At 40.0% G+C, this 25,896-nt stretch overlaps 1 protein-coding gene across 1 annotated transcript; it reads left to right on the plus strand.

Annotated features, from left to right (window-relative positions):
• Positions 1-24,215, plus strand: LOC311058068 (uncharacterized protein; the record flags this gene model as incomplete). Its single annotated transcript, XM_084075376.1, has 9 exons — positions 1-67; positions 7,869-7,936; positions 11,084-11,252; positions 15,825-15,955; positions 18,861-18,978; positions 20,817-20,944; positions 21,120-21,236; positions 22,277-22,443; positions 24,026-24,215. 9 exons carry the CDS (start codon positions 1-3, stop codon positions 24,213-24,215), a joined length of 1,155 nt encoding a protein of 384 aa, XP_083931502.1.
• Between the last annotated feature and the right edge of the window lie 1,681 nt (positions 24,216-25,896).

Consider the following 25,896-nt stretch of genomic DNA (forward strand, 5'->3'; position numbering starts at 1 on the left):
ATGTCTGGTTCCACAGACGACCACATTGTTGACAGTTCAGATGACACCCTGCAGTTCAACACTACAGGTAGGCTCTATCTATCTATCTATCTATCTATCTATCTATCTATCTATCTATCTATCTATCTATCTATCTACTGTATCTATCTATCTACTGTATCTGTCTGTCTGTCTGTCTGTCTGTCTGTCTGTCTGTCTGTCTGTCTGTCTGTCTGTCTATTGACACATTGTGAGCTATGTATTTGTTTGTTTGTTTGTTGATTGATTGATTGATTGATTGGTGTATTATGTATTTATTGATGTAGCCTATGTATTTATTGATTTATTTATAAATACATAAATAGGACTTATGTGGTTAATTTATAATGCATTTTGTGGTAATCCATGGACCCCAGAGGGGGTTCCTAGTCCCTACATGATTTTGCGGTGTGTCCAGATGCCAATGAAGAGACAGTTTAAGGACTTTTAAGCACTTTTTAATACAAAATTATTATTTTTTAAATGAATTGAAAAAAAGACCATTACTGCATCAAAAGTAATCAACACACTTTACTATAAAACATTGTCAAACATTGGCCAAATTGTCAAATAATATAAGAAAGAGGCAAATATTGTGAAAATAGCTGATCTACAAGCACACGACGCCTCGCGCTGCGAGGTGTTGTGAGCTTGTAGATCAGCTATTTTCACAAGATTTATCTGTGGAACAGAGTCAAACTAAATGCCTCAACTCCAATATGATTATTTTGGAGGGTCCCCAGTTCAAATATGATTATTTTGGGTGGGTCTCCAGTTCGAATATCTTTATTTTGGGGGGGGGGGTCTCCAGTTCAAATATCATTATTTTGGGGGGGTCTCAACTTCAAATATGATTAATTTGGGGCGGTCTCCAGTTCAAATATGATTATTTTGGGGGGGTTTCCACTTCTAATGTGATTATTTTGGGGGCTCGCAAACTGGAGCCGTGATGGAATGCATCGGAATGTTGGAAGGAAAAGCACATGAATGAACACTATATTTCAATAATTGCAAACTCAATTGGTTAAGGAAAAAAAAAATACAAATCACACATCAGATCTGTTTTTTTTGTTGTATGTGCACATTGTATAATTTTATTGAGGTTGACAGGCTGTTAACACATTAAGTGTCAGAGGTTTTTTAAAACAGAGTACATCTAGTGCCAGCGCTTCTTACCATATTCGCTTATCTGTTTAGAGACGTAGACGCCACGGCGAGGACGCAGACGTGTCGTGCAGCGCTATGAGCTTGTAGATCTGCTATTTTTGAAAATAGGTAGCACTTTACAATAATGACCCGTTATAAAGCATTTATAAACGTTTATAAGCAGTTTGTAGACTATTAACAAATCATTAACAACCTGTTTGTTGACATTTGTAAATGATTACTAAAACCTTTATAACTACAGTTACAAATCATTTATAAAGTATTAGTAAGTAGTGAACTATTCATGAATAAGCCATTTATATACATCTCTAAATGATTATTAAATCACTTGTAATGACCCATTCTAAAGCATTTATAAACGTTTATAAGTAGTTTGTAGACTATTAACAAATCATTAACAACATGTTTATTGACATTCGTAAATGATTACTAAAACCTTTATAACTACGGTTACAAATCATCTATAAAGGTATTAGTAAGTACTAGTAAAACTATTAATGAATAAGCCATGTATAATACATCTGTAAATTATTCTTAAATCATTTGTAACTGATGTTACATAATATATACAAGCTATTGGTAGCTTGTTCATGTTTAACATATGCTTTGTTAAACATTCCTAAAGTATCTATAAATCCTTAGTACATGTTATTATGTGCCCTATAGTAAAGTGAAGACAGTTCATCATTTACAACTGTCTGTTAATGTGTTTGTTCATGTTTAATATATGCTTTGTAAAATATTCCTAAAATATCTATAAACCCTTTGTACATGTTATTATGTGCCCTACAGTAAAGTGAAGACAGTTCATCATTTATGACTGTCTGTTAATGTGGACTTTCTCCTTACCTGTTGCAAACTACCTGGCTTTCATGAATGCAGACACCAAACAATTACTAGAATTATCTTTCATTTTAAGCAAATGATGCGTAAGACATTCGTAAAGAGTATGTAAACCATTTGTTATCATGCGCCTGAGCCTAGTTGCTTCTTTTGGGCTTGTTTTCATAGACCTGTCCGCTTGTTTCTTTTGCAAAATCTGGCAACACACTGATTACCTGCATTACACCTGCAGTAGCCTACTAGGGAGGAAGTGAACAGTGATGTAGTTGCAGACTGGACAGAAATATGTCTACTTCATGTTTTATGTGTTTTAACTGTCTTCTTGCAGGTGATCGAGGTAACATAAAATGGCTAATCTTACACACATGAAGTAGCATTATGACCAGGTTGTATTTTGATGGTGGCTGTTTGTATCCACAATGTTTGTTTTGATGTGTAGGCTAGTAATGTCCTCCATGCTTAGCAGTTTAGCTTAGCAGCTAAAGCTAACTTGCACTGGGAGGTGGTGACTGCAGAGGCTCCAAGCTGCTACTCTGTGATTCTGTTGTGATGAATTTCTTTGTTTAAATGTCAGTGTGTGTGCTGTGGCCAAGAGTTGCTACATTTTATATCTTAATAAATTGTTTTATACTTTTATACTCTATAACGTTGCTTTTGCCACTTTTTGATGTCACATGTTTTACTAATCATTGTTAAACATGAAATAATAATGCATAGTCTTCACTTTACAACAAGGCCCATGATAACGTTTGCAAAGGTCAACATACCCTTTACGAATGTCTTACGAATCATATATTAAACATGAAAGATAATTCTAGTAATTGTTTGGTGTCTGCATTCATGAAAGCCAGGTAGTTTGCAACAGGTAAGGAGAAAGTCACATTAACAGACAGCATATGTTAACATGAACAAACACATTAACAGACAGTTGTAAATGATGAACTGTAGGGCACATAATAACATGTACTAAGGATTTATAGATACTTTAGGAATGTTTTACAAAGCATTTGTTAAACATGAACAAACACATTAACAGAGAGTTGTAAATGAGGAACTGTCTTCACTTTACTATAGGGCACATAATAACATGTACTAAGGATTTATAGATACTTTAGGAATGTTTTACAAAGCATGTTAACTCATTCACTGCCAGAATTATTTCTGGCGCGTTTGAACACTGCCATATTTTTCATTGAAAAAAAAAAAGTACTCAGGAGCCGAGATACAGAATTTTTAAGTTTTAAGTTAACAAGGAAGTGGATGGGAGTCTATATCTTCAAAAAATCATATCTCCTTGGTCTTTGGGTCAAAAAAAAAAAAAAAAAATCTAAAAAAAAAAAAAAAAAAAAAAAAAAATATTTTTTCTTTTTTTTATTTTTTAAAAAGTCGTTTTAGTCGTTCTAGGCAGGCATGGCTTATGGACAGAAGTCGTTTTAGTCGTTCTAGGCAGGGAATGAGTTAAACATGAACAAACACATTAACAGACAGTTGTAAATGATGAACTGTCTTCACTTTACTATAGGGCACATAATAACATGTACTAAGGATGTATAGATACTTTAGGAATGTTTAACAAAGCATATGTTAAACATGAACAAGCTACCAATAGCTTGTATATATTATGTAACATCAGTTACAAATGATTTAATAATCATTTACAGATGTATTATACATGGCTTATTCATGAATAGTTTTACTACTTACTAGGGTTGTCCGATATTGGCTTTTTTACCGATAACCGATATACCGATATTGTCCAACTCTTAATTACCGATACCGATATCAACCGATACCGATATATGCGGGGATTACTGTGATTAGGGTAAGCTTAAATTTCATATCACACACACCATATACAGTAAAAACTCCTGTAACTTATTTATAAAGCAAAAAAAATATCGATTTCGATTTTTATGCTAATATCGGCCGATAATATCGGGAGGCCGATAATATCGGACATCCCTACTACTTACTAATACCTTTATAGATGATTTGTAACCGTAGTTATAAAGGTTTTAGTAATCATTTACGAATGTCAATAAACAAGTTGTTAATGATTTGTTAATAGTCTACAAACTGCTTATAAACATTTATAAATGCTTTAGAATGGGTCGTTACAAATGATTTAATAATCATTTACAGATGTATCTTATTCATGAATAGTTCACTACTTACTAATAATTTATAAATGATTTGTAACTGTAGTTATAAAGGTTTTAGTAATCATTTACGAATGTCAACAAACAGGTTGTTAATGATTTGTTAATAGTCTACAAACTGCTTATAAACGTTTATAAATGCTTCATAACGGGTCATTATTGTAAAGTGCTACCGACACGGTACTTTGTCCAATCTTTGAATAAATATATTATTTTAAAGTGAACATTTTTAACTCAAATCTTTGCTTCTGGGGGTGTCCCTGGAACAAAAATATTTTGAGGTGGGGGTCCGCGGACGGATTTTGAAGGCATTTGTAGTGTCGGCCTCAGGTCTTAAAGAATAGGCTCTATGCACAGCAGCCATATTGGGAATGAATTGGGCCCCTTCTTTACTTCCTTCACAGGTGTTACCAATGATACTAATTAAGGCTCTGTTCCATTTAGTGTGGCATATAGTGGTTGTTCCATTTAGTGTGGCATAGTGGTTGTCTTATTTTCAAGGACCCCCATAACTCTGAGAGTGTACAAATGGAACCAAATGGACCCTTACGGGTCCATTTGGTTCCATTTGTACACTCTCAGAGTTCCACCATGTGACCAAGGGGCCATTTGGGAAACAAAATGGAGTGTTTCTAGTGAGCCAACATGCACGATATCAGCACCCTGACCAGAATGGAACAGAGCCTTCATTAGTGTCATTGGTAACACCTGTGAGGGAAGTAAGAAGACGCCCAATTTCTTTCCTATATGGCTGCTGTGCATAGAGCCAATTAAGTACAGTAATACAAAATCTTCTTGTGTCCAGCAGGGTTAGCTACTTGCAGACAGTGTGTGGGTCTGCAGGTGGTATTGAGGTCAGACATGAAACCTGAAACCTGCTTTTCTTCTGGTCTCCAACAGACACCCGATATCTGTTATCTGTGTGTCCACTCAACATCCTAATGTACTGTAGATCAACAAAACATACGGACTGTTAGCTCTATAAAACATAAGAAGTGTAGATCTATCTATAAGGTGTTTTTATTTATCTACAAATAATTAAATGGGCTGGCTCCATCCTACCTCTCCGCACTTAAGTTGTAGAACCATATGTCCCAACCAGGGAATTGAGGTCTGCTGATACATTTTTGCTTGAGGTTCCAACCCGAAAATTCAAAAAGACCCGGTTTGACCGCTCTTTCATGGCCACGGCCCCGCGACTCTGGAACAGCCTGCCCCGCCACATCCGATCCCCCCAATCAATCGGGGTTTTCAAGGCCAAACTCAAAACTCATATTTTTTCCCTCGCTTTTAATAGCATCTAATTTACATGGTTTGCTTTTATCTTACTCCACTCATAATTATGTCTATGTACGTATTATTTACGTACATAGCCTGTATGTAATTTCCATTTATACATATTTCTCCTTCCCCCTTTTTTGTCGTCTTTTAAAGTGTTTTCCTTTGTTGCTCTTAAATGTTTTGTGAACTTGCTCTGTTGTTTTTGCATTGATGTTTTTGAATTTGCCTGTTGGTTCAGCTTGCCTGTTTGTAAATGTGCTATATAAATCAAGCTTGATTTGATGAAGCATATACAGTAGTTGCCGTCGGGAGGAAACCTCTTATCTCTATATTTTAACGTTTTGTGTTTTTTCATAAATGAATGTCCTACTTGATCATGCGACAGCGTCACACAAAAGCATCAAAAGTAGCAGATCTACAAGCTCGAAAAGTGCCACGTTGCGAGCTTGTAGATCTGCTACTTTTGATGCTTTTGAATTTGAATCCTGAAAAGTAACAAAAAAGTGTCTCAGTAAACTATAGGATCATAGAATACAGAGAGACAGTGTAGTGTCTCAGTAAACTATAGGATCATAGAATACAGAGAGACAGTGTAATGTCTCAGTAAACTATAGGATCATAGAATACAGAGAGACAGTGTAGTGTCTCAGTAAACTATAGGATCATAGAATACAGAGACAGTGTAGTGTTTCAGTAAACTATAGGATCATAGAATACAGAGAGACGGTGTAGTGTCTCAGTAAACTATATGATCATAGAATACAGAGACAGTGTAGTGTCTCAGTAAACTATAGGATCATAGAATACAGAGAGACAGTGTAGTGTCTCAGTAAACTATAGGATCATAGAATACAGAGAGACAGTGTAGTGTCTCAGTAAACTCTAGGATCATAGAATACAGAGAGACAGTGCAGTGTCTAAGTATACTATATGAGCATAGAATACAGAGAGACAGTGTAGTGTCTCAGTAAACTATAGGATCATAGAATACAGAGAGACAGTGTAGTGTCTCAGTAAACTATAGGATCATAGAATACAGAGAGACAGTGTAGTGTCTCAGTAAACTATAGGATCATAGAATACAGAGAGACAGTGTAGTGTCTCAGTAAACTATACGATCATAGAATACAGAGAGACAGTGTAGTGTCTCAGTAAACTATAAGATCATAGAATACAGAGAGACAGTGTAGTGTCTCAGTAAACTATAGGATCATAGAATACAGAGAGACAGTGTAGTGTCTCAGTAAACTATAGGATCATAGAATACAGAGAGACAGTGTAGTGTCTCAGTAAACTATAAGATCATAGAATACAGAGAGACAGTGTAGTGTCTCAGTAAACTATAGGATCATAGAATACAGAGAGACAGTGTAGTGTCTCAGTAAACTATAGGATCATAGAATACAGAGACAGTGTAGTGTCTCAGTAAACTATAGGATCATAGAATACAGAGACAGTGTAGTGTCTCAGTAAACTATAGGATCATAGAATACAGAGAGACAGTGTAGTGTCTCAGTAAATATAGGATCACAGGCAAACCTGTCTAGTATCTGTCTACATATACTGAAGGGACATACTTGATGTGTTCTAATCAGTCTAATCTCTCAATCTGATATAGCAACGTATGTATCAGTGGTTCTCAAACCTTTTCATGTCAAGGACCGCCAATGTATGCTGGACCCCCCATCTCAAAAAAGTGTTGTTCCAGGGACAAATATTTTATTTAAAAATGTTTGCTTTGAATGAAATAATATATACATATATTCAAAGATTAGGGAAAAAAAATACGATTTTTCAAAAATTGCAGATCTATAAGCTCATTGTGCAGCACGAAGTGGCGCGCTGTAAGCTTGTAGATCTGCAGTGGTGTGGACAGAGCAATGTTAATTGTAAGCAATATAGTTTGGAATCACTTTCAGAACAATGTTATGAACCATTTATAGAAACATTGACAGCCATTCGAAATCCATCAGCAGGAGTCCGATTATCAATATATCGGCGCTCGGTAACAGACCTGTAAGGGTCCATTTGGTTCCATTTGTACAGAGTGACAGACCTGTAAGGGTCCATTTGGGTCCATTTGTACACTCTCAGAGTTACAGACCTGTAAGGGTCCATTTGGTTCCATTTGTACAGCGTTACAGACCAGTACGGGTCCATTTGGTTCCATTTGTACAGAGTTACAGACCTGTAAGGGTCCATTTGGTTCCATTTGTACAGAGTTACAGACCTGTAAGGGTCCATTTGGTTCCATTTGTACAGAGTTACAGATATGTAAGGGTCCATTTGGTCCCGTTTTGTGTACACTCTCAGAAGAGACATGGTGGTCCTTGAAATGAAAACTTTTCAGATCCACTGTGCTAACATGAAGCTTCATGTCTCTGTTCCACTGTTTTCCAGAGACCTGTGGAACGATGAAGGTGTGGCTGGTGGTCTTCCTCCTGATGCTGACGGACGAGGTGGTGAAGGTTTGTAATGGCCAATATGACAATACTAGAACGTGTAATATTTAATATGTATATCGTTGATGTCGGGCAGAAACCTCATATATATCTTTTTAGCGGTGCCAACCGCTCTAAGCTTGACTTTGTCCGTATGTCCGTCCGTCCGTATCAGCACGGGATGATTTGAAACAGCTATAACTCCAGTTTGCAGCATGCCACCAAGTCCACATTTGGTATGTGCACTTAGACCACCAATAGGGACGAGCATGAATTGCTGAAGTTAGCAAAGCGGGGTCCAGGGACCCCCAGCGTCTGTTATGTCCGTCCGCCCGTTTAGGGCACGGGATTTGAAACAGCTATAACTCCAGTTTGCAGCATGCCACCAAGTCCACATTTGGTATGTGCACTTAGACCACCAATAGGGACGAGCATGAATTGCTGAAGTTATCAAAGCGGGGTCCAGGGACCCCCAGCGTCTGTTATGTCCGTCCGCCCGTTTAGGGCACGGGATTTGAAACAGCTATAACTCCAGTTTGCAGCATGCCACCAAGTCCAAATTTGGTATGTGCACTTAGACCACCAATAGGGACGAGCATGAATTGCTGAAGTTATCAAAGCGGGGTCCAGGGACCCCCAGCGTCTGTTATGTCCGTCCGCCCGTTTAGGGCACGGGATTTGAAACAGCTATAACTCCAGTTTGCAGCATGCCACCAAGTCCACATTTGGTATGTGCACTTAGACCACCAATAGGGACGAGCATGAATTGCTGAAGTTATCAAAGCGGGGTCCAGGGACCCCCAGCGTCTGTTATGTCCGTCCGCCCGTTTAGGGCACGGCACTTTAAACAGCTATAACTCCAGTTTGCAGCATGCCACCAAGTCCAAATTTGGTATGTGGACTTAGACCACCAATAGGGACTAGCATGAATGGCTGCAGCCCCGCCCCCTCTGTCTTCCCATTGGCTGGCCTTTAAACAGCCATAACTCAAGTTCGCAGCATGCTACGGAGTACAAATTTTGTACATGCACTAAAACCACCAATAGGGACGAAATGTAATTACCTAAGCCCCGCCCCCTCTGTCTGCCCATTGGCTGGGCTTTAAACAGCCATCATTCCAGTTTGCAGCATGCTACCAAGTACAAATTTGGTAAGTGGACTCAGACCACCAATAGGGACGAACTGAAATGAGTTAAGCCCCGCCCCAAAGGCACCGCTTCCTTCACACAGGGTGTGATTTTTTTTTAAACTTTTTGTGAGTTTTTTTGAGAATTAACGACCTACTTAGCGTCGGTCTGTTATCAGTTTGTTTGTCCTATTTACAGCTTTGTCCTAATGTCCTAATAAAATTGTTGTTTTTGTCTCAGCCAGGCCGAAAGGCATGGCGAGAGAGTATGTTTTACCCCCTGTCCGTCCGTCCGTCCGTCCGTCTGTGGACAGCTAATCTCCGGCACCGTTGGCTTGATCGCAGCGAAACTGTGCACAGGCACTCCCTGGATGCCAATTCACAACCTCTGCCCCAATTCTTTCACATGACCCTGTTATAGCGCCACCAGACGGCCGCTTTTTGCAAAACACATTTTTTCACAGTACTCCTACAGATTTTGTCCAAACATCACGCAAATCGGTACACAGAGTATCTCTATAGTCATTAAACGAATCGTGTCTTTCAGATTTTTCATATTCCATCCTGATTGGCAAAAAATGGCTTCCAAAATTTGCAGGACTGCTCCGTTTTGAACAAAATGCCTCAAATCATGAACACAGCATGCAATTTCCGTGAAACTTTGCACACACATTCCCACTATGCCGAGGAAGAAATGCCACTTGAGATTTTTCTAATCAGCCTCATGGTGGCAGCCCGATTCGTGTTTTTGCCTATAACTGCACCAATCTGTGTAAAACTTTGTATGTGCACTCCCTAGAGGTCAAAGAAAAACCTTTGCTCTGCATTTTTCTAATCTGCCTTTTATAGCGTCACCAGGAGGCCGACTTATGTAAAACATATTTATTTACATTACTTCTTCCAATTTTATCCAAATTTCACGCAAATCGGTACACATGATCTCTATAGTCATGTGACCAAGACAGATTTTTCATATTCGATCCCGATTGGCTAAGATTCACATCCAAAGTTTGCAAGAGTGCCCCGTTTTGAACAAAATGCCGCAAATCATGAACGCAGCGTCCGATTGCGATCAAACTTTGCACGCACATTCACACTATGTTGAGGAACAAATGCTACCCTTTTAACATTGGCCTGTTATAGCGCCACCACCAGGTCTAATTTAGCAAAACAATTTTTTTAAACAAAATGCCTCAAATCAGGAATGCAGTGTCCGATTGCCGTTCAAGGCCTAAGAAGAAAAAGCACCCTTTTCACATTGGCCTATTATAGCGCCACCAGGAGGCCACAATAGTATACCTGACCTGGCGGAGACCATGTGCTCCGAGGAGCACTTTTTCTAGTTAATTGTTGTTTTCTCCTTCCCCCGTTTTCTCTTTCCCCCGTGTAAAGCGTATTTGGCTACTTAGAAAAGCGCTATACATTGTTTATATATAATTATTATACTTTTGTGAGTCATAATGAACTAAATCATTGTCTCCAATGTCTCTCATGTCCAAAAGAGTTACTTTTCAGGATTCAAATTCAAAAGCATCAAAAGTAGCAGATCTACACGCTCGAAACGCGTGCCTTGTGGCTCTGCTACTTTTTATGCTTTTGTGTGACACTGTAGTATGATCACGTACAGCGTTAAACCATTTAAAGCCGGGAACGCACCTGTGTCATTTTTAGATTCTTTGGGCTAATCAAAAAAACAGCAGATCTACAAGCTCATAGCGTGGCACTGAGTGCCGTGCTATGAGCTTGTAGATCTACAAAAAAAAAAATGGAAATTTTGTGCAACTCTTTGAATAAATATATTTTTTAAAACGATTTTTTTAACTCAAATCTTTGCTTCTGGGGATTCTACAAATATCTTCTAAATCCTAACAGCGCTATGCTTTGAGTTTGTATATCTGCTATTTTTTAATAGCCCAAAGAAATCTAAAAATGACACACATTCTTTCCCGGTCTAAATGGGTTAATATACCAAGAAAATGCTAAAATGATGGAGATTAGAGGTTTCTGCCCCGAACGGCAACGTTTGTGCTGCCATCTCCACGACCCAGGTGCATGCTGGGTGGTGCGAGCCGGGCTGTGACTGCAGGGTGGACGTGAAGTTGACCATCTGCTCCGGGGCGGGTTTCACCCGCTCGCCGCTCGCCCTCCCCCCCTCCACCGAGCTGCTGGACCTGAGCCACAACCTGCTGTCCTCCCTGGCCCCGCGCTCCTTCCAAGGTAAGACTCAGCCACCTAGGTGTCGCCCCAAACACTCACACCTCACCTCACGACACCACCGGCTTCGAATGCTATCAATGCATTGAATGGGAGATTATCACGTTTTATCAGACCATTGAATGGGCGAAGTAGGCGAGCTACCGTCTACCCCGCGATTTGTCAGACCATTCATTGGGCGTAATCAGGAGCTACTGACCTACCGACGGAGGCGGAGCAGTCCCCACAACAATATTTACGATTCTGTCCATATCGGTACATAACTCGAACGGCGCTGAGTAGGCACAGGCGAGGGTCGCACCGCTCCGGACGGCAACTCAGTCGCCTTAGCTCCTTCGGTGGCCCGTCGCGGGGCTCCACCTCGCCTGAGACTGCGCGCCTCCGTCATGGTCTGAAACCGAAACAACCAAAACCAAAACCGAAACTAAAGTATTTAAGTCATCTCCGTCGGTAGGTCAGTAGCTCCTGATTACGCCCACTGAATGGTCTGATAAATCGCGGGGTAGACGGTAGGTCGCCTACTTCGCCCATTCAATGGTCTGATAGAACGTGATAATCTCCCATTCTATGCATTGATAGCATCCGAATCAGGTGACGACACCCTCTGTCTGCGCTGATGTGAACGCAGTAATGCACGTTATTTTCTGCTGAAGGGAGCGGAGAGGGGGCCTCTTTGATAGTGTGCGTGTAGGGAGAAGCGGCCCTGCGAATGAGGTTCCTAATTAAGTCTCCAGTGGTGGAAAAAAAGTACTGAAATGCATCTCAAAAAGGTTTTGTTCCAGGGACAAATATTTGAGTTAAAAATGTTTGTTTTGAATAACATAATATATACATATAATAAGATTAGCAAAACATTTTACGATTTAAAAAAAGAGTACATCTACAAGCTCATTGCGCAGCACGAAGTGACGTGCTGTGAGCTTGTAGATCTGTTGTGATTGTGAAAGTACTGAAAAAGTAAAAGTACCGATACTGCAACGTAGACATACTCTGTTACAAGTAAAAGTCATCAAAAAAAAAGAGTGAAAGAACAAAAGTATTGGTATCAAAATGTACTTAAAGTACCAAAAGTAGAAAGTACTCATTATGCAGAATGTCCCATTTCACAAGTTTTCAAAATGTATAAAAATCTTTTGAAAATAGATCTACAAGCTCACAACGCGTTGCAAAGCGACGCATTGTGAGCTTGTAGATCGGCTATTTTCAAATAGCCGAAGTATATAGGGATAAAGTGGTTAATGCAAAAAATCTACAAAGTTACTAGTAACTCAAGTTTTCAAATAATTGTAGTGGAGTAAAAAGTACAATATTTGCACCTGAGATGTAATGGAGTAGAAGTAAAAGTATTGACATTTTTTAATTCCTCAAATTCGTACTTAAAACACTTGAGTAAATGTACTTTGTTACTTTACACCACTGTGTCGCCCTACACTCCACCTCACCACACCTCTGTTGAATAAGGTTCCTTGTCTCCCGACACCTCTATTGAATAAGGTTCCTTATCTCCTAGAGTCACGTCTATAAGGCAGCGCTCGAGCGAGGTTATTATATTTACCTGAAACTAACAAAATAATGAAAACTAGAATTGGGAAAAAAAATGTAAATGATTAAAATTAAAATAAAGCAGGTGACTAAAGGTATTTCATGTTTACAAAATTAAAACAAACTAAAATCATAGAGAAAATGTAGCCTGGAATCCAGACTGATTGCTAAGTTGAGAAAAAGTGAGAAAAAGACGGACATAGCGAATCAGTCTGGATTCCAGGCTAGAGAAAATGCCCTTAGTTTGAGTCTGTCACTTTCGAAAATGTTTGGGGTCATTTCAACGTCTACTCTGGCTTTTCGGCGTCACCCCAGACATTTTTTAAGTAATAAGTAACAATTCAGTATTTAGCTAGTTGATATTCATTTTATCGGACACGCCCCATTAAAACTCCATTTTAATCATGTTAGATTCATTGAACACACCCGTCTTTCGTTCTGGTATTGGTTCTGGACTGGACGGCCCCCTTCAATGCGTGGGGGAGGGTTTTTTAATAATTTGTTTGGAAAATAAAAAATGTATAATAGTAAATCAATAAAATAAAATAATTGAAAAAAGTAATTGAAAAAAATCACGAAGGACAATATCCACCAGAACTAAGGACGGGTGTTTTCAATAATGGCTAAAATGGAGTTTGGCATTACAATGTATTTGGATAGGAAAGGGCTGTCTGATCAAATTAATACCAAATATCTAAATCTAAATACTGAATCAAGCAACTTAAAAACTGTCTGGGGTTAAAATGGCCCCAAACATGTTTTAAAGTGAAAACCCTTGAAACCTAATATTTTGGGTGGATAATATTGACCCATCTGCTCCTTCTGGGGAAATTCGGTTTCAGCTCTACCAGCTGATTGCTGTCCACAAGGGCTGCGGAGCAGTTAGGGGGTAAGACCTGGAACGCATCTATGTCACTTTAGATTTCTTTGGCTATTCAAAAATAGCAGATATACAAGCTCATAGCACGGCACCGAGTGCCACGCTACGATCTTGTAGATCTGCTATTTTTGAAAAACCTGTGAAAATTATTTTTTAAATATTTTTTTCCCATTTTTTTTTTAGGATTTAGATTTTTTTGGGACGCGGCCTCAGGTCTTAATGGGTTAAGTGTCTCGCTCAAGGACGCTTCAACCAGTCACATACGACACATTGCTGGCCAGGCCTGAAATCGTACCTGGGACCACTGGGGACTGCAGTTCCCCGGACAGGCTCTCTCACCATTCAGCTATGAAACCTTATCTTCAAATATTTTAATTTATTTTCATATTTTTTCTTTCTTTTACCATCATGGAACCAACATTAAGAATTGATAAGAACCGGAATCCATGATAAGAATCTGAATCAGAATTCCTCGCTCGGGTGGTGCAGTGGTACAGTGCCTGCCCACCACCGCAGAGGTTGTGGGTTCGAATCCATCGTTTTGTCAAGCGTCTACACGAACACAATAGGCTCTATGCACAGCAGCCATATTGGGAATGAATTGGGCCCCTTCCTTACTTCCTTCACAGGTGTTACCAATGATACTAATGAAGGCTCTGTTCCATTCTGGTCAGGGTGCTGATATTGTGCATGTTGGCTCACTAGAAACACTCCATTTTGGTTCCCAAATGGCCCCTTATGGTGGGTGTGTAACTCTGAGAGTGTACAAATGGAACCAAATGGACCCGTAAAGGTCCATTTGGTTCTGAAAGAATGTCTATAGGGGTACTGTTCAGGTGGAGTGACTGACAGGGTGAGCAGGTGATAGTCACGGGTCAGGCTAACCATATAAGGAAAATGAGAGGAGGCAGAGGCAGAGAGCTCGAGTTAACCCCGGTGGGGTATATTTACTGAAGATAGTTGTGTGCTGTACAAAGGAGTAAACAGAAATACAATATTCGGTATTAATAATTATATCCAATTCATCTTCAATAATACAATAAGAAATAAGGGGAGTCAATATTCATAATGAACTTGGTCCATAATCATAATCATCAAGTCATTAGTCAATTAGTAATGGATAAGGAATTAAGGCATCAAATAATATATATATATAATAAGCAGTTCAAGCAGGTAAACAATTCATTATATACTCAATAAGTAGTAAACTAAAAGGCAATAAACATAACTCAAATGCACTGCTTATAAACTCAGGTGAAAACAAATAAACAGGTGTGAATTGCTCATAAACTCAGGTGAAAACAAATAAACAGGTGTGAATTGCTCAATTGGTGCATTCAAATAATGTGCAGTCCAGTCCATATAATAAGTTGCACATTGTCTCTCAATGTGCTTGTTAGCCCATGCTGGGAGAGCAGACATATAGATGGCCCATTGCTGGCCCACTCATCTTCAATGGCATTAGGCTCAAAGGACTCACGTTTGTTTGGTGGACGCACACATGGACCGGTTTGGAGAATGGTGGATTGGAGAAATGGTGGAGATCAGGAGGTTTACTGTTTGTGGTGAGGATCTGAACCAGAATGAGTGGAGTAGGTGTGGTTAAATAGTCCCCAGCAGCTGGGTAAGGCCGGAGAGCAAGCTGCCATTCAATCCTGATTGATTGAGGTGATTTGAGATGACATCATGCATGATTTCTCCTTGAGTCTTTTAACAGGTTCCATTTGTACACTCTTAGAGTTATGGGGGTCCTTGAAAATAAGACAACCACTGTGCTACACTAAATGGAACGGAGCCTTAATTAGTATTATTGGTAACACCTGTGAAGGAAGTAAGGAAGGGGCCCAATTCATTCCCAATATGGCTGCTGTGCATAGAGCCTATTGGCCCGTGTTCAGGGGAGGGAAGCCGGGCGGGGAAGGTGATATTTGTCACTGCACGTACTCCTACAGGCTGGGGGGTGGCGGCGCCTGTCAGCAGGGAGTGTTGGGCGGGAGGAGTAGGACGAAGGCTCTATATGTCCTCCTGGTGGGGGCTTCTCACTGGCAGTTGAGCCAGTAGGAAACAACAGCAGTGACAGCACACAAATGTGTGAGTATTTAATTGGCAAAAAGCTAAAAATAATGATAATAATAACGATACCCTCTTCCAAGGGGCTCGCAAGCTGCGTATCCTGCTGCTGCAGAACAACAGCATCAGCACCGTGGAGGACGGAACCTTCTCCCACCTGGAGTTCCTGCAGAGGCTGGACCTGAGCAGGAACCGCCTGTCTATGCTGGGCCGGGTTAGTACACGTTATTATCATTCTGTCTGTCTGCCCTGGTCCAGGTTAGTACAGAGACTGGACCTGAGCAGGAACGGGAGTGTATCTATGTTCCCCAGGTTCTATGTTGCCCGGGATCTATGTTCTCCGCTTACCTAACCCTAACCCTAAGCTAAACCCTAACCCTAAAGCCCTAACACTAACCCTAACCCTAAGCTGAATTCCAGTCCCCCAAACTCACTCGCTCACTCTCCTCGCGTCCTCCACTCGCGCCCAAGCCCCGACCCTGCGAGGAGGAGAGGATTAAATGCGAGGACCCGTGTGGTCGACCCGTTGGCCTCACAGGATCGGAACGCACTTTAGCGTCATTTCAAAGCGACGGCAAATTCCGCGATCACATATGACGTTTCATACAGCTGGACCATAGCCGTGGATGAAAATATACATGCATAGAATAATATGCAGGTATAGAATAATATAATAATACAGAATAAGACTAGACAATTCATCAATGTGGATGGCCACATCATTATCTTTATAGTTAACACTGCCATTTATTCCTGATATAGTGAATGAAGCGCCATGATGAGCAAACTTGCATTTATGAATTAAATCCCGACCCGTCCCTCTTTTTGCTCATACAGTCCCCAGACTGGCTAATTCTAATTCTGAAGCCAATTCTCGACATTGAAATAGCTTGCGGAACAGCTGTGCTAAAGGGGAATTAGCTCAGATGATAGAGTGTTTGCTTAGCATACGAGAGGTGACGGGATCGATACTTGTATTCTCCAACTAGTTGTTTATCCGGATAATAACTGGTCGCCATGGGCAATAACTGCAATTGTAGAGGTGCTGGGACCATAACCCGCATTCTTCAGACTAGAATCTATTGACAGATGTGTGGTTTTACCTTCCAGTTGAATCAGCCAAAGACTGGATGACATTTGCAAAGGTGTCAGCACTGTGGAGCCTACCTCAAAGACACTGCAAATTTAGGCCAATTTTAAGCATAAAACATAATTTAAGCACTCACTAACATGCTCAGCAGCAACGCCACACAATGCCTCAAATATATAGATATTCTTGCAAGCATGAATGGAAAGCCTGAACAGGGACTTGAACCCTGGACCCTCAGTTTAAAAGTCTGATGCTCTACCGTTTGAGCTATGAAGGCTCTGCCCAATTTATACATTAATGAAGTTTGGAGCCACTTAAAGGGGTAGACCACTCATTTTCAACATTGAACTATGTCTTTAATACACCTTAGAGCTGTTGTGTGGAAATAAGAAAAAAGTCCCTGAGGGCTGAAAGTACTGAGGGGGCGGAGCCAAAAGTACACCGTGCGTATGTCACTGATCACATGACCTCAATCAATTATCCTTTTCTAGGCAACATAGAAGGGGGGGGGGACTTTTTTCTTATTTCCACACAACAGCTCTAAGGTGTATTAAAGACATAGTTTAATGTTGAAAATGAGTGGTCTTCCCCTTTAAAGAAAGCTAATTTTACAGCCAATGACATGGCATTTTTTCTTGAAGCAGTACAAACAACACACTTCTGGGAAACATCTGATTTTATAGTTTCAGTTAAGCACCTATGGCATTGGTACACTTGTGTATTTTTGGTTAATTCTGAGGCCAATTATCGACATAGCACAGCTGTGCTAAAGGGGAATTAGCTCAGATGGTAGAGTGCTCGCTTAGCATACGGTATCGATACCCGTATTCTATATCAGTTGTTTATCCGGATAATAACCTCTATTTGTATAGGTGCTCATTCAGAATATCAAAAGTGTGTTTGATTTTCATATTAAAACACTTGATCAAAGGGAAGATTCCACTTAAAATGTCCCTTCCGGAACATCCAGAGGTATGGGGAAATAGCTCAGATTGTAGATCACTTGCTTTGCATGCGAGAGGTGGCAGGGCTGACACCCGCATTCTCCAGACACGAACATACTTGACAGATGTCTGGTTTTACTTTTATAGTTGAATCAGTCTAAGTGTAGGTGTCAGCGCTGTGCAGCTGCCCTCAAAGACACAGCAAGTTTAGGCCAATTTTATACATGAATGTAATTTTAAGCAGGCACCAATGTGCGCCTCTGCAAACTGACTGCAACATCATTTTGCAATGCCACGTAACGCTTCAAACATTTACATATTCTTTCAAGCATGAACAGAACCCTCTAGAGGGACTTGAACGCTGGACCCTCAGATTAAGAAGTCTGATGCTCTACCGTCTGAGCTATCCAGGCTTTGCTTGAACATCACAGCAATGAACTTTGGAGCCACATAAAGAAAGCAAATTTGACAGCCGATGACATGGCATTTTTTCTTTAAGCCTTGTATAAGTATAGTACAGACAATTCCCGGGTTCTTTGTTCCCCTCTTACCCAACCCGACCCTTACCCTGAACCTAACACTTACACTAGCACTAACACTAACACTAACACTAACACTAACCCTAACCCTAACCCTATGGTAAGTGGGAAACATAAAACCTGGGAAACCTAGAACCTGGGGAACAAACATAGAGATGACCCCTTAGGGACCACCTTTCTGCCCTGGGCCAGTTATTATAACACTTTACAATGTATCGTTTTAATTTTTTATTTTAAAAATTCTGTTTAGTTTTGATTCACTTTTATAAAAGCGGGTTTGCTTGTTTAGTTTAGTTTAGATTTTGTGAAAGTGTAGTTAGATTAGTTTGGTTTTGATTTGTTTGGCCATTTTTGATGTTGAAGACAAAGACTAAAACCGAGGACATCCTGCTCCATGATTTTAGTTAGTTTTAGTTAGTATTGTAAACACACCAAATGTTTGAAAGCCTTGTTTTTTCAAATGGATAAAAAAAAAGGAATGTTATCTACTTTCTGTCATTTAGTTAGTTTGAGTTGACTCTAATAACCGTGGGGTGTGAATTGCAGGGCTTCTCTCTGGGGCTGGGCTTCCTCAAGGAGCTTCAACTGGCCTACAACTGGCTCTCTGTCCTGGACAGTGACAGCTTCTACCACCTGGATGCTCTGCAAAGACTCAACCTCACAGGTGATTTATCTACAATACTATGCTTTATATTACAGATTAGATTGATCTAGTATACTATCTATTATAGATTAGATCAGGGGTCTTCAACAGGGGGTCCGGGACCCCTAGGGGGTCCTCAGAGTTACTACAGGGGGTCCGCCAAATCTTTGTCTTATATGATTTTTTGTTTTACATTAACCACTTGAACCCTACCATCCCTTTTCTGAGGAGAACTTTAGCCAAAAACAGCCAAAATCACAACGCCTCGCTGCGAGGCGTTGTGAGCTTGTAGATCGGCTATTTTTGGCAAAGAGGTATAGGTGTAGAGGGGAAAAAAGAGCAGACCAAGTAAACAAAAAAAAGTATAATCTGAAACACAATTTTATACACTATAGGGGGGTCCCTGCTTCATTCTCAGCTAGGGGTTCCTTGGCCTGAAAACGTTGAAGACCCCTGGATTAGATCTATCATCTTTAGAATGGACCCGAGATCGAGCCGGGTCGCAGTCGGACCCTTGGGTATTCGAGGGTCGGGCTTACCCGACGTCCTCTACAGTGTTGCCATTTGCTTATTATAAGTGGCTTGTTTTTCTGTCGCTTGTAAATATTGGTAGTTACGGGTTGCAATTTTTTAGGCTTGTTTCTTAAGTGTAGTTGTTTATTGTCTCCGCCAGGCCGAAAGGCATGGCGAGAGTATGTTTTGCCCCCTGTCCGTCCGTCCTTGTGTGTCCGTCCGTCCGTCCGTCCGCGTGTCCATCTGTGAACAGCTAATCTCCCGATCCGTTGCCTTGATCACAGCGAAACTGTGCACACACACTCCCTGGATGCCAATTCAGAACCTCAATGCCAAAAACAAAATACCTCAAATCATGAACACAGCATGCAATTTCCGTGAAATTTTCAAATCAGCCTCATGGTGGCGCTATAACAGGCCATTTCATGTTTTTACCTGTAACTGAACCGATCTGTGTAAAACTATATGCGCACTCCCTAGAGGTCAAGGAAAAACCTTTGCACTGCATTTTTCACGTCTGCCTTTTATAGCGCCACCAGGAGGCCGACTTATGTAAAACACATTTCTTTATATTACTCCTTACGACTCCTTTGATTTTTCATATTCCATCCTGATTGGCTAAGATTCACATCTAAAGTTTGCAGTAGTGGCTTGTTTTGAACAAAATGCCACAAATCATGAACGCAGTGCCCGATTGCGGTCAAACTTTGCACACATTTTCACACTAAGTTGCGGAACAAATGCTACCCTTTTAAGATTGGCTTGTCATAGCGCCACCAGCAGGTTTATCAAAACACATTTTTTGAACAAAATGCCTCAAATCATGAATGCAGTGTCAGATTGCCGTGCAAGGCCTAAGAAGAAATGGCACCCTTTTCACATTGGCCTATTTTAGCGCCACCAGGAGGCCACAATAACCTACCTGACCTGGCGGAGACCTGTGCTCCGAGGAGCACTTTTTCTAGTTTGGGTTTTGGTTCCTAATGTTGTTTAAACGAGTGGTTCTCACACATTTTCATGTCAATGACCCCCAAATTAATATGTACTTGTCTGCAGACACGGACGCGTTGTGAGCTTGTATATCGGCTATTTTCAAATGGCCGATGCATAGGTTAAAAGTGCTCAAAAGTGTCGCTTTTTAAATGACTTTTAAATGACTTTAAATGACGCTTTGTAGTGGAATAATACCAAAATAAATCTTTGTTTTCTATCTATTTATCTATTTAATGTATCTTTCTATCTGTCCGTCCGTCCATCCATTGCATGGACGGACGGACGGACAGACAGACAGACAGGTATTCACAGCATTCAGACCAGTAATATAATGTAATGTAATGTAATTACAGGTAATCAGATCCACAACATTCAGACCAGAGCGTTTGGATCCATGAGTGCGTTGCGACAGCTCCACCTACAGGACAACATGTTAACTGCTCTGAACGCTGGCATGTTCTCTATGCTGCGCTCCCTGGAGGTAAAACACAATACAAATATATATAAAAGGATTACATTTGTTATAATAATAGTGGCTGTTGTTGTTGTTATTATTATTGTTATCATTATTATTGTTATCATTATTATTGTTACCCTTATCATTATTATTATTATTAGTATTATTATTATTATTATTATTATTATTATTATTGTAGGTATTGAACCTGAGAGGGAACCAGATCAGTCAGACAGACGGAGGAGTGTTCAAACCCCTGACCAGCCTGACTCTACTCAGTCTGACTCACAACCACATGAGCAGCATTCACTTCAAGGTCAGTGTGTGTGTGTGTGTGTGTGTGTGTGTGTGTGTGTGTGTGTGTGTGTGTGTGTGTGTGTGTGTGTGTGTGTGCGTGCGTGCCTGCGTGTCATAGTCATTAACCTCGCGTCACCAGTCTTTCCACCTCGGAGGAAAGCCTGGTATGCGTTATTAAAGACCCATATGATCCGGTCTAGGCCACGCCTACTGAAAAAAAAAAAATATACAAAAATAATTCTCTTTCCGGATTCTGCCCATCCGGTTTTGCGGTGCCGCTTTGTTTTGGTTCCCCAATCCCTATTTAAATGTAATAGAATTTCCCCGTGGAATAATACATAGGCTAAATAGTCTCCGGAAAGTGCACGCACATTTACATTTAAAAAGTAAGCTAAATTACGCCGCATCATGGATTTTATTAGTCGACGGACCTATTTTGGGGTGACGTCAGTTACTTCCGCTCCCGACCGGATCATAGACGCGAAAAGATATGCTGCCCAGGTCATAGCCGGCTGTGTATGTCCTGAAACTAGCTGTTGCCATTGGCTATGTTAAATTAATAGGCTTAAATATTGAGCAAATACAGGGCTAATTGATTATAGGTGAAATACAGATCGTTTATAGAGAAACTGCCATTGAAGTCTAGTAGTCTACTTCAGAATGACCACAGTATAAAAATAAAAGACAGCACGTGTTGTAGGCAGTGGTGGAAAAAGAACTCAGATATTCTACTTAAGTAAAAGTAGCAATACCTCAATATAAAAATACTCTGTTACAAGTAAAAGGCCTGTGTTCAAAATGTTACTTGCCTAAAAGTGCAAAAGTGTTGGTATCAAAATATACTTAAAGTATCAAAAGTAAAAAATATTTGAAAATAGCAGATCTACAAGCTCACAACGCGTCGCGTCGCGATGCGACGCGTTGTGAGCTTGTAGATCGGCTATTTTCAAATAGCCTAGGTATAAAATATCGTCTTTTACAAAAAATAAACAATGAAATAAATAAAATATAAATAATAATAAATAGACTTATGATAATAATAGTTGTTGTTGTTTGCAGACCTTTGTGTCTCTGCACACACACAGCAGTCACATCCTGTTCCAGGGGAATCCCTGGCTGTGTGACTGTGAGCTGCAGAGAGTCTTCCGGAAGCTCCGTTCTGTCCAGAGACTCTACCTGGACGACTACCTCAACCTGAGCTGTGGAGCCCCGCCCATACTGCACGGGTAATTATTATTAGTATTATTATTATTATTATTATTATTATTATCAGTGGTGGAAAAAGTACTCACATACTTTACTCAAGTAAAAGTAGCAACACCACAATATAAAAATACTCTGTTACAAGTAAAAGGCCTGTGTTCAAAATGTTACACGTATTGGCATCAAAATATACTTAAAGTATCAAAAGTAAAAGTACCAAAATGTTTGAAAATAGCAGATCTACAAGTTCACAACGCGTGAGCTTGTAGATCTGCTATTTTCAAATAGGTATATAAATAGGTAATGTATAAAATAGGGCTGAAGTTTTATAATGTAATAATTTATACCTGCAAAGTAACTAGTAAAAGTTTTCATATAATTGTAGTGGAGTAAAAGTATAATATTTGCCTCTGAGATGTAGTGGAGTAGAAGTTAAAGCACTGGAAATTGGAAATACTCCAGTAAAGTAAAAGTACCTAATTTTTTACTTAAGTACAGTACCGATATCTGAGCTCAACCTAACTCAAGATTTACCCCTCGGTCCAGGGATGATGCACGTAGATAAATTGGTGTAAATCACTCAACTACAGCAACAACAACAATACTGACTTTTAGGAATGTATTAACACACACACATTCACACTTAAACACACATAACTAAACCAAACTACCACTTATATAGTATTTGCTATTATCAGCCAGCCCAAGAGACACTACAAACATTATCTCTCCTTAAAATGGGTGCTAACGGTAACACGAGTAGATGTGATGTTGTAGCAGCAGGTTATTTAACTGTAAACACAAAACACACAAATGGAAACCACTATCAATAATACGCAAACATACATAAATATGTAAACAATATATGATTACAATAATAATTGGGTCAAGGACCCAAATTGACACGTATTAGCGTGGCCAATATGTGTGAGCTTGTATATCTGCTATTGTTTTGTAGCAAAAGTATAAAATTATGGTTTAAGTGGTTAAAATGATTGTGATGCTGTATTAACTAACTAACTAAGTACATTTACTAAAGTACTGTACTTAAGTACATTTTTTAGGTATTCTTTTACAGTGGAGTATTTCCAAATGTCAGTACTTTTACTTCTACTCCACTACATCTCTAAGGCAATTTATTTTTTAACTTTTACTCCACCATAATTATTTTAAAACTTTAGTTACTAGTTTTTATATTTCGATTTTTTGTATTACTAAAGATACATTAACCACTTAAGCTCTCTATATATTTAGGCGATTTGAAAATAACCAATCTACAAGCTCACAACGCGTCGCGATGTGACGCGTTGTGAGCTTGTAGATCTGCATTTTTCTAAAGATTTTAATACATTTTTAAATGGGACATTCTGCATAATGAGTAGTTTCTACTTTTGTACTTTTACTAAATAAATTCTGAATAACAGACGTTTACTTGTAACAGAGTATTTCTACATTTACAGTATTGATACTTGTACCAAGTAAGTAAAACATTTGAGTACTTTTTCCACCACTGCCCGGACCCCACTTTAAGAACCACTGCCCTAGAGGTCCGAGACCTCTAGGGCAGTGACCGTAAACCCCTGCTTTACGGTCAATCTCCAACAGGTACCATCTGACCGACGTTGACACGGAGCTGTGCATGGCCGAGACCGTCACCGTTCTGATCATCACCATTACCATCATGGTCACCGTGCTGGGCGCCATGCTGATGGGAGAGAGGAAGAGGAGGATGAAGAAGAATGTGATGCACTGGACGCAGCAGGGGGAGGAGTCTGAAGACTCCGACCACAACTGAAGCCAAGGGCCCAGCTTCCTGCTTTGAAATTGAGTCCATATAGGAAGTGACAGTTCATATGAATAGCCTGTAGTTTTTGCAGTTTTACCCCTGCTGGTGTCAGAAATAATTATTCTCAGTGCAAACGGATGGGTTTTTGCCGAACTTTAGACTTGATTTTCTTACCTTAATAAACATTGTCATAAATACTATATGCTTCCAGTCGCTAGTTTAAAGTCTTCTTTCAATCATCATAATATGCGTTTTGGTAAATTATGGTCCCATTTATTTTAAAATTGACGATAAAGTATGCTCTAGGAGGGGCGGGATGATTTGATTGACAAGCTACACAACCAATAGCAAATTGGTTAAAATAGCTGAAAAATCGGCTTCATTTACGGGCTATTTTCATTACAGCGTCTTTCTATGGTCTGATATAGTACTGCAATTCGCAGAATTCAGTTCAAAACAAAACCACAGAAGTACCGCTCCAAAAAAAAAGCAAACCAGCAAGTCCCGTGATTTTGTAACCCTTTTTTCACCCGGTGCCAATTTGCTAAGTGATCCTGGGCACTACACTCCCCCCACCAGCCTAGGGAGGCCAGGGCCGAGCTCATGCCTCCTTCAATGCATGAGAGCCAACTGACCTTCTTATCACCTGACAGGGGGGAGTTTCCCTGGTTAGGACGTAGCGCGTGGAAGGAACACGTTATTCCAACCAGTTCCCTTCCCCTCCATCAGGCGCCCCGGCTGACCAGGGGGAGGCAGTATAGTGACCAGGATTACTACATGTTTTTGTGAGGGTATTAACTACCCTAGGAGACACGGGGAGAACATGCAAACTCCACACAGAAAGGCCCTTTCGCCAACCCCACCTAGGGTATTGGCGCTGATGACGCGGAATTTGTACACTTTCAAGAGTTACTGTTTCCTGTCATACTCGACTGTACTATCTGAATAAAGGCCGAAAAGCCCCAAAAATAGTAGGAAGTAAGAAGAAAGTAATTAGGTTCAGATTTGAGCCAAGTCTCCTGCAGGAGGCACATCTGTATGTGAGTCTCCAGACGTGAAAAAAAATATTATAAAATAGAATGAAGAAAATCGACTTTATTTTGCATGCTTTGTGAAATGAACACCTTGAACCTTGAATCAACTTTTAGTAATAATCAAAAAACAATTTGCCGTTTAAATCACAATTACACTTTGGTAGAGGTTTGGGTTGTGTAGCTGTGTAGTTGTGTGTTGTTTGGTTTGTGTACCTTGCTATGATGTATGATGAACTCACAATATTGGTGAGACAACTTTAACTCATTCACTGCCACGGACTTAATTAACATGTTCATTTTCCAATTACCAATTCTGCCACCGACGTAAAAAACATATGTTTTAATTTGATTTTATGAAAGATCTCAATGTCCCTTCTCTCTCGCAGTGACTACTTTGCAAGAGAAGGGGTGGACCCCGTTGGAATGTGTGTTGTCAGGGCGTCACAGACACATACCTTGTGTGTTTACAAACGATTGGACATGCGATCATAATGAATATAATTTTTTTTGTGACCTGTTGAAAGGTTGAAAGGAAGAAAGAAAAAAACGAAAATTGCTGGCAGTGGGCAAACACAGCCAGAAATGAATCTGCCAGTGAATGAGTTTATAGTTGATATGTTGAGTAAAATTGATCATCCAAAATTTGATATACATTG

Source organism: Gymnoscopelus microlampas (assembly GCF_963454915.1).
Source record: "Gymnoscopelus microlampas genome assembly, chromosome: 13".
Classification (NCBI taxonomy): domain Eukaryota; kingdom Metazoa; phylum Chordata; class Actinopteri; order Myctophiformes; family Myctophidae; genus Gymnoscopelus; species Gymnoscopelus microlampas.